We start from the raw sequence: 13181 nt of genomic DNA, 5'->3' as shown, positions 1-13181 counted from the left end.
GAGATGGGCCTTGATCGTCTTTACTTGTAGTGCTCTATCTCGGATGTTTTCTGTGAACTGCTTCTCGGACTTTAGAGAAGCTTATTAGCACACAGTTTGCCGTTCTATCAACTTTTTTCTTTGGAACTGCAGCTCAACACAAATCTTGCCACATCTGCCTTTGAGTGAGACAGAACTCTTCCTTCTGCATTACTTTTGTTTTATTTCCTCTAGCTTGTTCTTCTACTGTACAGACACCCTTTACATGCTGGTCTAAGTCATCAAGAGCTGCCAAAGTCTTTCCTACTTTTAAAGATCTTGCCCCACCAAAAAACTAAGGTCCAAAACAGCCTTGAGGTCCCCACTGGATCAGCCATGTGTTTAACTACCTGTGTGTGAACAAAGTTTCATCTAGTCCTGAGAACTGGGGTTCAAACTCAGTTTCTGCTACTCCTTGTTCCCTCAATAGCGTCTGCCCCTCCTCTGTGGTTCTCCAATTCCTGATTTATGAGGGCTTTAGATAGAGATAGCCAAGTGTTCCTAATGGCTTTCATAAGCCAGTCCACTAGGGACCAGTTTCCCTCATACTTCACAGTTATGTAGCCTTTGCCTTAGGAGGGAGGGGAAGTTACAGTACTCACTTTCTTTGCTTCCCTACAGTTAGACTGATCCTATCTGCGCTCATGTCCCATAGCTTCACAAGACAGACTGAGACAGACTTTCACTGCTTGTTTTAAAAATGTTCCCTAATTCCAGTAGTTCAGATGCTGATTTTTTCCTGACCACACTCATTCCTTGCATTCAGCCATTGTTAATGCCCTATCTGCACACTGGATTACAGAGGCTCCCTTTTTCTACTGAGGGTTGGACTTGAAGTGTTCCTCCTCATTCTGCAGCTTTCCAAGCGTTCCAAGTTCTTGGATCCAAGGAAGAGCTAATTTGTACTTGCTTTTTCTTCTGGCCCCAAGCCTTAAGAAGAGGCAAGCCGGCACCTCTACCTCACCCTCTTGTTTACTATCTAATTCACTCGCCAGATCAGAGGCTAACCAGAAGGATGCTGCCACATCTTCCTTTCTTGTTGCAATTGCTCCTTTATACAGCTTCCTGCTTGGCTGTCATCTCAGCCTCAGATGCACTTCCTAACTATGCACTACGAGGCCAGGCAACCTCTGTTACTGCTGCCACTAGGCTCGACCCTTAAAGACTACAGAATTTCTTCTAAACCTTTAGCTTTTCAGAGCATCTTTATTCACATGGTAGACCTCGCTTGTCAGGCATGGTACCCCATACCACGTAAATGAAGACTGCCATCCTAGGATTCCTCCCATAGACACTCTTAATCCTGAAGACTCAGCCTTAGTTGCTTGTCTCACTCCTCATAGCAAAAACCATGCTTGAGTGCCATTGTCATCTCAGCATGCCTGGGAAAAAACACACTGTGCTGAGTGTGTACAAACTGATACAAATGAGCACAAATAATATATGTGTGATAGAGAGGGCACAAAAGTATTGTAAGAAGCTGAGAGCCTTATTTTTGCTGTTGATCTAGGACAGTCATTTATAACATTTGCATGTACCCAGTTAAATGCATAATTTTTTCCTAGAATGTGTGTGTGTGGGTTTTTTTTTTTTTTTTTTTTTTTTTCCTTTTTTGAGACATCATCTCCTATAGCTTGGGACGGCTTCTAACTTTCTATGTAGCAAGGATGACCTTGCACTTCTTTTTTTTTTTAGATTTATTTATTTATTATATGTAAGTACACTGTAGCTGTCTTCAGACACTCCAGAAGAGGGCGCCAGATCTCGTTACAGATGGTTGTGAGCCACCATGTGGTTGCTGGGAATTGAACTCTGGACCTTCGGAAGAGCAGTCGGGTGCTCTTACCCACTGAGCCATCTCACCAGCCCGACCTTGCACTTCTGCTTCTAGCTCTCAGGTGTTGGGATTATAGGTGCTTGTCATCAATAATGCCTGGCTTTCAGCAACCAAATGTATGTGTATACATATATATGTGTGTGTATACATATATATACACATATATTTGTTTATATAGTTGACCTAATGTTAGGTCAAATACACACACACACACACACATATATATACACATATATTTGTTTTTTTCAAGACATGGTTTCTCTCTGTATCCCTGACTGTCCTGGAACTCACTCTGTCGACCAGGCTGACTTCTTTTTTTTTTTTTTTAAAGATTTATTTATTTATTTATTTATTTATTACATGTAAGTACACTGTAGCTGTCTTCAGACACTCCAGAAGAGGGAGTCAGATCTCATTACAGGTGGTTGTGAGCCACCATGTGATTGCTGGGATTTGAACTTCGAATCTTCGGAAGAGCAGTCGGGTGCTCTTATCCACTGAGCCATCTCACCAGCCCCCAGGCTGACTTCTGATTCACAGAGATTTGCCTCTGTTTCCCAAGTGCTGGCCTTAAAGGCCTGTGCTACCACTGCCTGGCAGTAACTGTGTTTCTGTCTTACTGGTTTTGTTTTCTTTCAGGGATGCGCCTGGCTCTGGCTGATGCTGGTGACACTGTTGAAGATGCTAACTTTGTGGAAGCCATGGCAGACGCAGGCATCCTCCGTCTGTACACATGGGTAGAGTGGGTCAAAGAAATGCTCGCCAGCTGCAGCAGCCTCAGAAGTGGACCTGCCGACTCATTCAATGATCGTGTGTTTGCCAGGTAGGTTTGGGCCAGTGCTATGCCATGGCAGTCACTAAGTCTGATTTTCAGGCTGTCTGTTTTTCTTTTTTTTTTTCTGAAATAAGTTAAGTGATGACAGTAGTTGCTGTTTGTTGAGGGCCTACCTGTGGAGGTGCTTCCACCTGACTGTAGCCTCCCTGCAGCCTCAACACTGACATTGTGTGGCTAGCTCCGCTTTAGAGATGAAGAAACTGAGGGTTAGCAGTTTCATTAAATGCCTCTATGTAGGTAGTATAGGACACTTGTGATGCGAACTGGTCTCTATCTCCAAATCCTCTTTGCATAACCTTTCCTTCACCCTCTCACATTATAATAGGATAAAATGGAAACAGGTTGACAGAAAAGAAGAAATACTTTTTTAAAAAAATGCAATACATTTATTGGCCTTATGTTGGGAGAGTTACTCAGTGCTGGCACTACAAAGATGAGTAAGACTTGTTTGAAAGACGTAGTGCCTACTGACTGTAATTCAGCAATAGGTGTAAGGAGGATTCAAGGGAGACCGGGACGTCTGAGTTTCTTGAAAAAAAAAAAAATAGACAATAGTCTTTCAGGGAAAGGAGAAAACACATTGGAAAGGGTATGGTATTTGAAGTACAGTACATGTAGCTCAGAGACAAGAGATGAAAGAAATCAGGGCTAGGTCAGGTCAAATTAAATCTGGGGTGATAAGAGATGTGTTTCCTAATAGCTGATATCCATCACTTACCGTGCAACCTCTGTAAATCCTGGCTGCCATGTTAGTGAGGCGACTTTGTAAGCATCATTAACAATGCTTTCATTGAGGAGGTATTTGGGGTTAGGGTCTCACACTACCCTAGGCTGGCCTTGAACTTAACATTCCAAGTACCTGGATTACAGGCCACTATGCCCAGCTCCACCAAGAAACTTAGCAATCAAGAACAATAACAAAACACTGTTAAGTGTGTTGAGTGTTTTATTATAAATAGGAGCCCTGAATAGTGAAAGCTGATATTGTATACAAGATGGTAGACAAAGTTTTAAGTACAAACCCAAAAGTTTAAAAAGTGTGTGTGTGTCTCGGGAGGCAGAGGCAGGCGGATTTCTGAGTTCGAGGCCAGCCTGGTCTACAGAGTGAGTTCCAGGACAGCCAGGGCTATACAGAGAAACCCTGTCTCGAAAAACCAAAAAAAAAAAAAAAGTGTGTGTGTGTGTGTGTGTATGTGTGAGTTGAGAGAGAGAGAGAGAGAGAGAGAGAGAGAGAACAAATGAACGAATGAACGAACGAACACAACCTCAGGCACTGGTCTTTGCCTTTCTACCTTGTTTGAGATGGGCTGCTGTACGCCAGGCTGGCTGGACTGTGATTCCTGGGGTTCTCCTGACACAGCCTCCCATCTCAACTCAGAGCACTGAGGTACACACATAGGGCTTTAGTTGGGTTCTGGGCACTTGAACTCTAACCCTCATGCTTGTATGACTCATGCAGCCACCTCCCTGGCTCTTGTATTGACCTCTTTGTATTGTTTCTGCTGTCATGCTCATTTTGCTGGTTATTAATCTATGTGGCAGATATATGTCATAAATATGTAATACATACATATAAGTATACAATAATAATATGAAGTACATAAAATATATAGTTGCCTTTAAACTGAATAGATTTTCTTTCCCTATTCAATAGTGAAATGAATGCAGGAATTATAAAAACAGATCAAAACTATGAAAAGATGATGTTTAAAGAAGCTTTGAAAACAGGTTTTTTTGAGTTTCAGGTATGCTATTCTTTTGGGGTCAACCATGTAAGCATTAATATGGTGTATTTCCGCCTTTTTCTCCTTGCTATGAAATAATTGCATGTCCAAAGTACAGACTGACAAACTTTTCAATGAGTTTCTAAGTTTTCTGATAAATTGTGACTCAAAAGTAGTTTTCTTTGACACTGTGTTTGTGGAATCTACTTAGTACAGAAAATTCTGCTTTTATTTTACTCTTGAGTATTAAGGGGAGGTCCTCCTGTCTCCAGTTAGGCATGTGTCAACCCTGTCTTGCTGCACAAAAGCATTTAAAATTGATAAATATGAAGGCAAAGGTGTAATTAATTGCCATCCGCATCAAAGCAAATGATGTCTGAGTTTTTCCACTAGGTGTCACTGTTTTTCCAAGTTTGGCATTTCAAGGGCCACATGTAGCTTTACTCAACCAGTTTTGTAAAATGTCACACTGGGATTTATGTAACTTGGTTTTTAGATGTGGTTAAATAAGGCCAAATGCTGAGCATAGAAATCTTGTATTCATACCCCTTTATGTTGCTCTGGGCACTGCTCAAAGCCTGACCTTAGAGAACAGACAGTTCAGAGGTCTAGCTTTATGTCTCACAGACAGACATACCTTAAAATGCCTTTAAAGGAAGAAAGATAGGTAGGTAAGTAGGTAGGTAGTTAGGTAGACAGGTAGGCAGAAAAGAAGGAAATGGCTGAACTTGGTGGGCTTGTGCCTGTAATCCCAGTACTTGGAAGACTAAGGCAGGAGGATTGCTATGAATTTGAGGTTAGCCTGGATTAAAAAGCATGCTCATGAAAATGGAGGCACAGCAAGCCTGGAATTCATAGCAAAACCCTGTCTTAGAAACTCCAAACCAGGTGGACACACAAGCAAAATTCTGATACTGTTTTTTTTCCCTTTGTTATGGAGAAAAATTGAAACAGTTTTCTGGTTTATTATAAGTCCAGAGCCTTGCATGTTGTAGGCATGCATTCTTGCTACTTTAGCTACATTTACAGACTTCTTTCTTGACAATCGTAATATAAATGCATGGTATTCTCTCAATAAAAGATTATTTTTCTATTGTAGACTTTAAAAAAATAAAGTGAAACATTTATCATAACTTTTACAAAACTAATCCTTCATGCATTAAAACCAAGAAACTGAATTTTTCATCTTCATTTTAAAGATGAGGAAAATGACAAACCATTTGAAATTTGTGTAGGCTGCGAAAGACAAATACCGTGAGCTGGCCACGGAGGGGATGCACAGAGAACTTGTGTTCCGCTTTATTGAAGTTCAGACAATCCTTCTGACTCCATTCTGTCCGCATTTGTGTGAGCACATCTGGACACTGCTTGGAAAGGTATACCATTGGGTTCAAAAGGTCCTGGGGAAGGAATATGGTTTGGTTTCAGTAAGTGTTGTGATAACGTTATTCCTAAGTTCAGCAACAGTAACAGATTCATCATCATAATTCTAACAGGTCCAAAAGTTAATGCAAGATTTTATACATTTGTAGATGTACAATGTGTTAAAATGTGATCATATATATTTGATTCCCATCTGTATTTGAATATGTTCAGATGTACATTTGAATGCATGTGTAATACAGTTCTTCCAGTGGTTAAAAAGGTGGAAATATTTTAGAGAGCTGTAAATATCAGAACGAAGTGCTCATAAACAAAGATATAAGGGTATGCTTACATATATGTTCTTTTAAATATAAAACTCCTGCATATATAGGGCTGCATGTCAAGGATGATATGTTAGCAGTCACAGTGGGAAGAGCAATTCACTTACCTCTCCTAGGCTTGCAGATCAGGAAACTGGCCTGTTCATGTTCCTTTTTAGTCATGAGCACATGCACAAATGTGCTACTAGTGATCTGTATGCTGAATGGCCATACTTTTAATACTGGATGTATTAATAGGATAAAAACTGAGAGCATGCATAATTTATATAATAATGATTAAATTTAGGCAAATTAGCATTACATAATTTTCTTTGAAAGTGAGCATATGTGTGTGGGTATTAATATGCTTGTACAAATGGATGCTAATTAAGAATGTAGAGTCAGACTTCGCAGCTTGAATTCTAGGGAACATTAGATCAGGGACTGTAGAAGTGTGCTGTGTGTAGTCAGGTTTGAACTTGGGGCACACGATTACAGATGGTAGCTGTGGTGTGAAACTGTAAGCAAGGCCTGGAAAGCAAGTGTTGTTTAATCTCAACTTTTTTTTTTTTTTTTTTTTAAGCCTGATTCAATCATGCATGCCTCATGGCCTGTGGCAGGCCCCGTGGATGAGTCCTTGATCCGTTCCTCACAGTATCTCATGGAAGTAGCACATGACCTTAGATTACGGCTCAAGAATTACATGATGCCAGCTAAAGGGAAGGTGATGTCATCCTTTAAGCAGTTTTTTAAAGAGATCATTCCTTATCATGGGCAGTCAGATACAAACTCGTGAAAACTAAGTGACTAAAATGGGTCGTGCTGTGTGCACCATGGATACAGCTCTGAAGCATCTATGTTCTAACTTAAAGGTCTGGAGCGTCTATGTTCCAACTGTTCAAGGTGTGGAGCACGTATGTTCTAACAGTTAAAAGTCTGAAGTGCGTATGTTCTAACTGTTAAAGGCCTGAAGCATGTATATTCTGTTAAAGGTCTGAAACATGTATGTTCTAACTGTTAAAGGTCTGGAGCATGTATGTTCTGTTAAAGGCCTGAAGCATGTATGTTCTAATAGTTAAAGGTCTGAAGTGTGTACGTTCTAACTGCCAAGGGTCTGTGCACATATTTCCTAACTGCTAAAGGTGATGGTTTAGGTGCTGAGTGTTCTCATTGGTTTACACAAGAACGCATGGTTTTCTTTTCTCCTATGCAGAAGACTGACAAGCAGCCAGCTCAGAGGCCCTCACACTGCACCATCTATGTGGCAAAGAACTACCCTGTCTGGCAGCACATTACCCTGACAACCCTGCGGAGCCACTTTGAGGTGATGCAGTTTTTCTCAGTATTGTCTGCTTAAGATATTTTTGGTTTTAGGATATTAAAGGTACGAGGGAGGGAACAGACAGGTGGCCTTTTTCAATTCTCTCCAGGCAGAGAGTGTCCTTTGTTATCCTTGGTAGCTCATACATGGATGCCAAGAGAAAAACTACCATCTTTCAACATTTCTGAAGCTTTCTTACAAAAAAATATATTGAACCTAGTTGTTTGTAATTAAAAGGCATGTAGTTTTTTTTTTTTTTTCTTTCTCTTTCTTTCTTTTTTTCTGCATGCGTAGTTAAAATGATGAAGCACGGGACAGAATTTACCTTTTGAATTCCTTGTGACTTTAGCAGTGATTGGATTTATAAAGACTCAGCTTTTGGAGCACTGGGGCATTTGGAGTAAATTAAAGCTCTGCTCTTTACTACTTAAGAGACTGCTGCTTACCTTGTGGTTGCCCGTGGAATGCTCTCAAAGATGTCAGCTCAGTATATATGGAACGAAACAGATCTGTATGTAGGAAGCTCAGTGTCTAATTTAGGTCAAAATTTTTGTTCTTGATTTGTGTGTGTGTGGGTGTTACTATGTAGCCCTGAGTGGCCAGGAGCTTGCAGAGGCTCTCCTGCCTCTGACTCCCAAATGCTGGAATTAAAGGTGTGCCACTACTCTTGGCCCTAACTTTTCATTTTTGTTTTTGTTTTTTGAGGTAGGATTTCTCTGTGTAGTCCTGGCTGTCCTGGAACTCATTCCATAGACCAGGCTGGCCTGGAACTCAGAGGTCCTCCTGCCTTTACCTTTCATGTGCTGGGATTAAAGGAGTGTGCCATCATCGCCCACTCTTACATTTTCTTTTTTTAAAAAAGTAATTGTTTTATGTACATTATTATAGTAGCATATGTATACTATTTTAAGTATATACTATCTGTTCGTATGTATGTCTGTGTATGGACCATATACATGCCTATACATCAGTGATATATGATAAGGTTTTGGGTTTTTTTGTTTGTTTTGTTTTGACAGAAATGATACTATTTTTATCATCAGTAACTAGAGAATCTTTCTTTTTCCTTCACATTTGTAAAAGAAAGTATTTTTATTTACTTATATATTTTAGGGCTTTGTTTGCATGTATGTCATTTGATGCCAGAAAATGGCATCAGATCCCATTATAGATGGTTGTGAGCCACCATGTAGTCGCTGAGAACTGAACTCAGAACCTCTGGAAGAACAGCCAGTGTTCTTAACCACTGACCCATCTCTCCAGCCCCAAGTGTTCAAAAAGCAGTCATATTTCAGGTCTAGAGAGATGGCCCCTGCCAAGGACCTGAATTTGGTTTTCAACACCTGCGTCAGGCAGCTCACAACTGCCTGTAACTCTAGCTCCAGGGAGATCTGATGCCTCTCACCCCGTGAATACCTGGTCTCATGTGCACATACAAACACATAATGGGGAAATTACAACTCCCCTAAAGTTGTCATGCATGTTTTGTATAAGAAATGTGTTGCTTTCCACTTTAATATGACCAATGAAATAATAAGATCTTTGAAGTTGAAGACAAGATCTTTATATGACCACACCAGTCTTTTACTAGGTAAGCTTGCCTCCCGGAGGGGCTGCTTTTACTAAGGAAGATAAAGATTCAGTGCAGCGCATCGTGTTTCTCATTTGGACTGACAGGCATGCTTCTTCCATTCCGAGCGAGGGGAAGGTCTTTCTGCCCTAGCCACTGAACTTGTACTTTATGAGGCTGGGCTGGGCACCCTTCTCTAACAGCTGGCTAAGGCCTCCTTCTGTGTCTGGCACAGTTCTGGCAGCCATACCTGTGGTCTTGCATCATTTTCTAAATACCTCTCTTTACACACCTCTCCTGCTCCCATTTTTAGGCCAACAATGGAAAGTTGCCTGATAACAAAGTCATTGCTAGTGAACTAGGCAGTTTGCCAGAGTTGAAGAAATATATGAAGAAAGTGATGCCGTTCGTTGCTATGATTAAGGTAAGCAGTATGGACGTCGGACAGCTGTGCCTGCTTGAGAACTGTTTAGGTAGGACAGGAGAGGGAAAGGGAAGAAAGCCTTGGACACAGTCTCCCCCAGTGACGTGCTAAATAGCTCTTTTAAGTCAGTGATTGAGACATGAACAGTCAGATTTTGAATTTACCTGTAGACTTGCTGACTATGTGAAAATATGCATTCCAGGAGAAAATCAGGCTTACTTAGAGTTGGTGCATTGAATTAGTCCCATGTTCTGCCTTCCTTCCTTCCAATTGTGGGGAAGAAACACATTCTTTTGCTTATGTTGGGGCATTACCAGTAGATCCCTTGCCTGGAACCACATTTCTACGTTTCTGTGGCTGAAGCTGAGCTGCATGAGTTACAGTGATCGCACGTGGTTTTGAGCTGCTAAGTTCTTTGTTATGAAAGAGTTGAATTCTTTAGGATCTCAACATCAAATTTGTCTTTTATTTTTAATTAACTAATTAATTTTTTGATACAGGGACTCTCTATGTAGTCCTAGCTAGCCTTGAACTCTTCTTTGTAGATCTGGCTGGCCTCATGCTCACAGAGATTGACCTGCCTCTGCCTCTATTTATTTATTTATTTATTTATTTATTTATTTATTTATTTATTTTTACCTGCCCAAGACAGGGTTTCTCTGTGTAGCCCCGACTGTCCTAGAACTCACTTTGTAGACCAGACTGGCTTCAAACTCAGAAATCCTCATGCCTTTTCCTCTCCTATTCTGGGACTAAAGGCATGTGTCACCATGTCTAACAGTAATATATTTTAAAATAATATTCTTAATTTGCCAACAAAAAAATTAATGGTTTTGCAAATGTTGAAAATGATTGATGAATCTCAGAATAAGAAAACAGCTTTCTTGGGCTGGAAATTGGCTCACATGGTAGAAAGTTTACCCAGCATGTCCAGGGCTCTGGGTTTGATTCCTAGCACCACAGTAAATCTGACTTGGTGTATTCCTATAACTCTAGGGCTTGGGAGGTTGAAGCAGGGGGATAAGAATTTCAAGAACTCCTTAGTGACATACTAAGTTGTAAACAACCTGGACCACATGAGAGTGTGTCTCTAAAGAGATTGGCTTTCTAGTACTTCTATGGAAAAGGAAATAGAATGTAGGTGATGCCTTACTGCATTTTTCTGCTGCTATAACAGAATACCACAGACTGGATACTCCCCCTCCCCTGGCCTTTATGATGTTGGCAATTAAATGTAGTGCTTTGTACATGTTAGGCAAATGTCCTATCACCAAGTGACATCCCTAGCCAAAGACTGATAATTGCTTAAACACTGAGAGTTTGTTTGGCTTGTGGTTCTGTAGGTAGGGAAGTTAAGAGCAGCACTGGCCCCTGCCCGATGGCCTTGTGCTGAGTCCGTGGGAGGAAGGCAGGTGAGGCACACCTGCAGCACGCATGCATCAGTACCTGACACTCTGTATAAAGGCACTGAGCTACTGCCGATGGTGGCAGAAGGCAGTGGGTAGGAGGAATAGTGCGGGGCCACTGTCCTGTGACCGGGACACATTGCATCATACAGCTGTAGTGTAGGGAAGGTGGGCCGCTAAGGTTATGTTTTGAGTAGCAAATACTTAATGTTGAAGGAAATTAAGAATAGGAAATTGTCTTTTGAATATTACAAGATTATCTGGATACCTATATAGAATGACAGTATCAGTTTTTCTTTAAGCTTTCAGGAATATCTTCTGTAATTTTAATGTTTATTACCTTGGAAAATTATAAAATTATTAGCTCAAGGGATTTTTTTAAATGCTTTTTTTGACTCTTTTGGTTTGATTCTTTTTGGTTTGTCATCTAAATAAACAGTTATTAAGCCACATTTATTTTCAAATCTGAAAACTCTACGCTTTCTAGTCTTTTCAATACTACCTTAAATCTCATCTTGTTTTAAATGGCAATTATTCTGAGCAAGTAATTTCATTAACAAGCAAACATAGATAAGGGAAACCCACGAGTCAAAGCCCTTTCCTTTACCTGCTGCAATATAAAGATGTTATCAGTAGAGAGAGTGATTACTTAGGAAAAATAGATTCTTTTTAACATGTCTTTAATGTGATTTTGTTTTTGAAACCATTTGGCTATTAGGAAAACATGGAGAAGAAAGGGCCGAGAGTCTTGGATTTAGAGTTGGAATTTGATGAGCAGGCAGTGCTTATGGAGAATATAGTCTACCTAACCAATTCTCTCGAGGTAAGAGGCCAGGGATGGTAGGTAATTACTGTGGTTTTCTATTACTTTTACAGCCCACTAGGATACTTTTCATAATATATTTGACCCAATATATTATTAATAAATGTTTTTGAGATGAAAATAGATGAATGGATATAAAAGTTGCAGAAAGAAAATGATGTGTTATCTTATTCATTTATCAGTTATCTTACACATAACACATGGGCCATGTGTGGCTAGGGATTCTCCCTAGATTGTCTTTAGAGCAGTCAGGAGAATTCCATGAGTGTGTGTGTGTGTGTGTGTGTGTGTGTGTGTGTGTGTGTTTGTATGTATACACGTGTACATGCACGCGCGGCCACACACAGAACAGAACAGAACAAAAAACTAAGAAACCTCAAAAGCTCGCAAACCAGAGGGACACCTTTTATTTAGATGCCTTAAAAGCCTCTCTATTATGCTGTGCTCCGAATTGTCCCACCTTCGTCCCGCAGAGTAACAGAACTGGCGTAATCTGTGGTCCTGGTGCATTTTCAGTTTCCCCTTACACAGGATCTAAAAATACTTAGCTCAGGCAAAAGGAAAGCAAATTGCTTTACAATACTGTTAGAAGACTCAAAATGTGATTCTAATGATGATGAGGACACTAAAAACCATGCAGGTTTCAAGTGACTGAGAACTGTTCCGTGGAGTATAGAGCTGAGGAGAGGTCTACAGGAGAGTTTGCTTTATTCACTAGTGCTGTGCTTTTTGAACCCAGAATGCTGTGCTTGTTAAGCCTATTGATCACGAAGTCAAAGCTTAGTAGATTGCTCATGTATATACATTCATGTAGGTCAAATACTGTTCAGGGCTTTCATGTGCACGGTAGGCACACACCTTCGAGGCCTCTACTTGGGCATCTGCAGTATGTTACGTGACTGAACTTTCTCTGCTTATGTAACGTCTCACATGATAAACTTGGGAGCTTCTGCTTGCGTAGGAAGAAGGCTTTCATGCTGCTTCCCTTCTGATGTGGCGGGCAGATGCCAGATTCCAGTATAGAGAGTGCCACACCCGACGGGACGGGGAACAAAGCCACGAGACAGCTAAGACGAGTGCTGAGGACAGATGGTGGATTTCATTTAACATTAATAAGGAAAACAATAAAATTGTACAGATCATTTCCTATTAAGTGGCAAAGCCATCGTGTTCTTAATGAGATGAAGTGGTGATTAATTTCAGTCATATTAAGTGCACTGATGACTTTTGTTTCCCATCCACTCAGCTAGAACACATAGAAGTCAAGTTTGCCTCTGAAGCTGAAGATAAAGTCAAGGAAGAATGTTGTCCTGGGAAGCCACTTAACGTTTTCAGAACAGAAGTAAGTTGAAGACGCCATATTGAATCATTGCCTCTTAGGCCTAGACGAGACTTGGAGGTCATTGCAGCAGTGGTTCATGTATAGGTGGAGGGCATTGAATGTGAAGGGTTGGAAATGGGGCTGGGCCTGTGCAGTATTGGTTATTACTTACTTCATCTGATGGTAGCGTTAGTTATTACTTGCAGTTTTAAAAAAT

General features: G+C 40.6%; 1 protein-coding gene across 1 annotated transcript in view; it reads left to right on the top strand.

The window, feature by feature from the left end:
• Lars1 (leucyl-tRNA synthetase 1) overlaps positions 1-13181 on the top strand; it is a 63212-nt gene that overhangs the window by 40386 nt on the left and 9645 nt on the right. The window contains exons 23-30 of the mRNA XM_021150615.3: positions 2495-2678; positions 4345-4435; positions 5650-5790; positions 6683-6823; positions 7313-7423; positions 9304-9414; positions 11539-11643; positions 12890-12985. Coding sequence (XP_021006274.1) covers positions 2495-2678; positions 4345-4435; positions 5650-5790; positions 6683-6823; positions 7313-7423; positions 9304-9414; positions 11539-11643; positions 12890-12985 — 980 coding nt within the window. The remainder of the gene's footprint in view (positions 1-2494; positions 2679-4344; positions 4436-5649; positions 5791-6682; positions 6824-7312; positions 7424-9303; positions 9415-11538; positions 11644-12889; positions 12986-13181) is intronic.

This window comes from Mus caroli, unplaced genomic scaffold (assembly GCF_978045245.1).
Source record: "Mus caroli unplaced genomic scaffold, Mus_caroli_1 scaffold_19, whole genome shotgun sequence".
In the NCBI taxonomy this organism is placed as follows: domain Eukaryota; kingdom Metazoa; phylum Chordata; class Mammalia; order Rodentia; family Muridae; genus Mus; species Mus caroli.
Note: the sequence above shows the minus strand (reverse complement) of the source record. Positions and strands in the feature narration are given on the sequence as shown.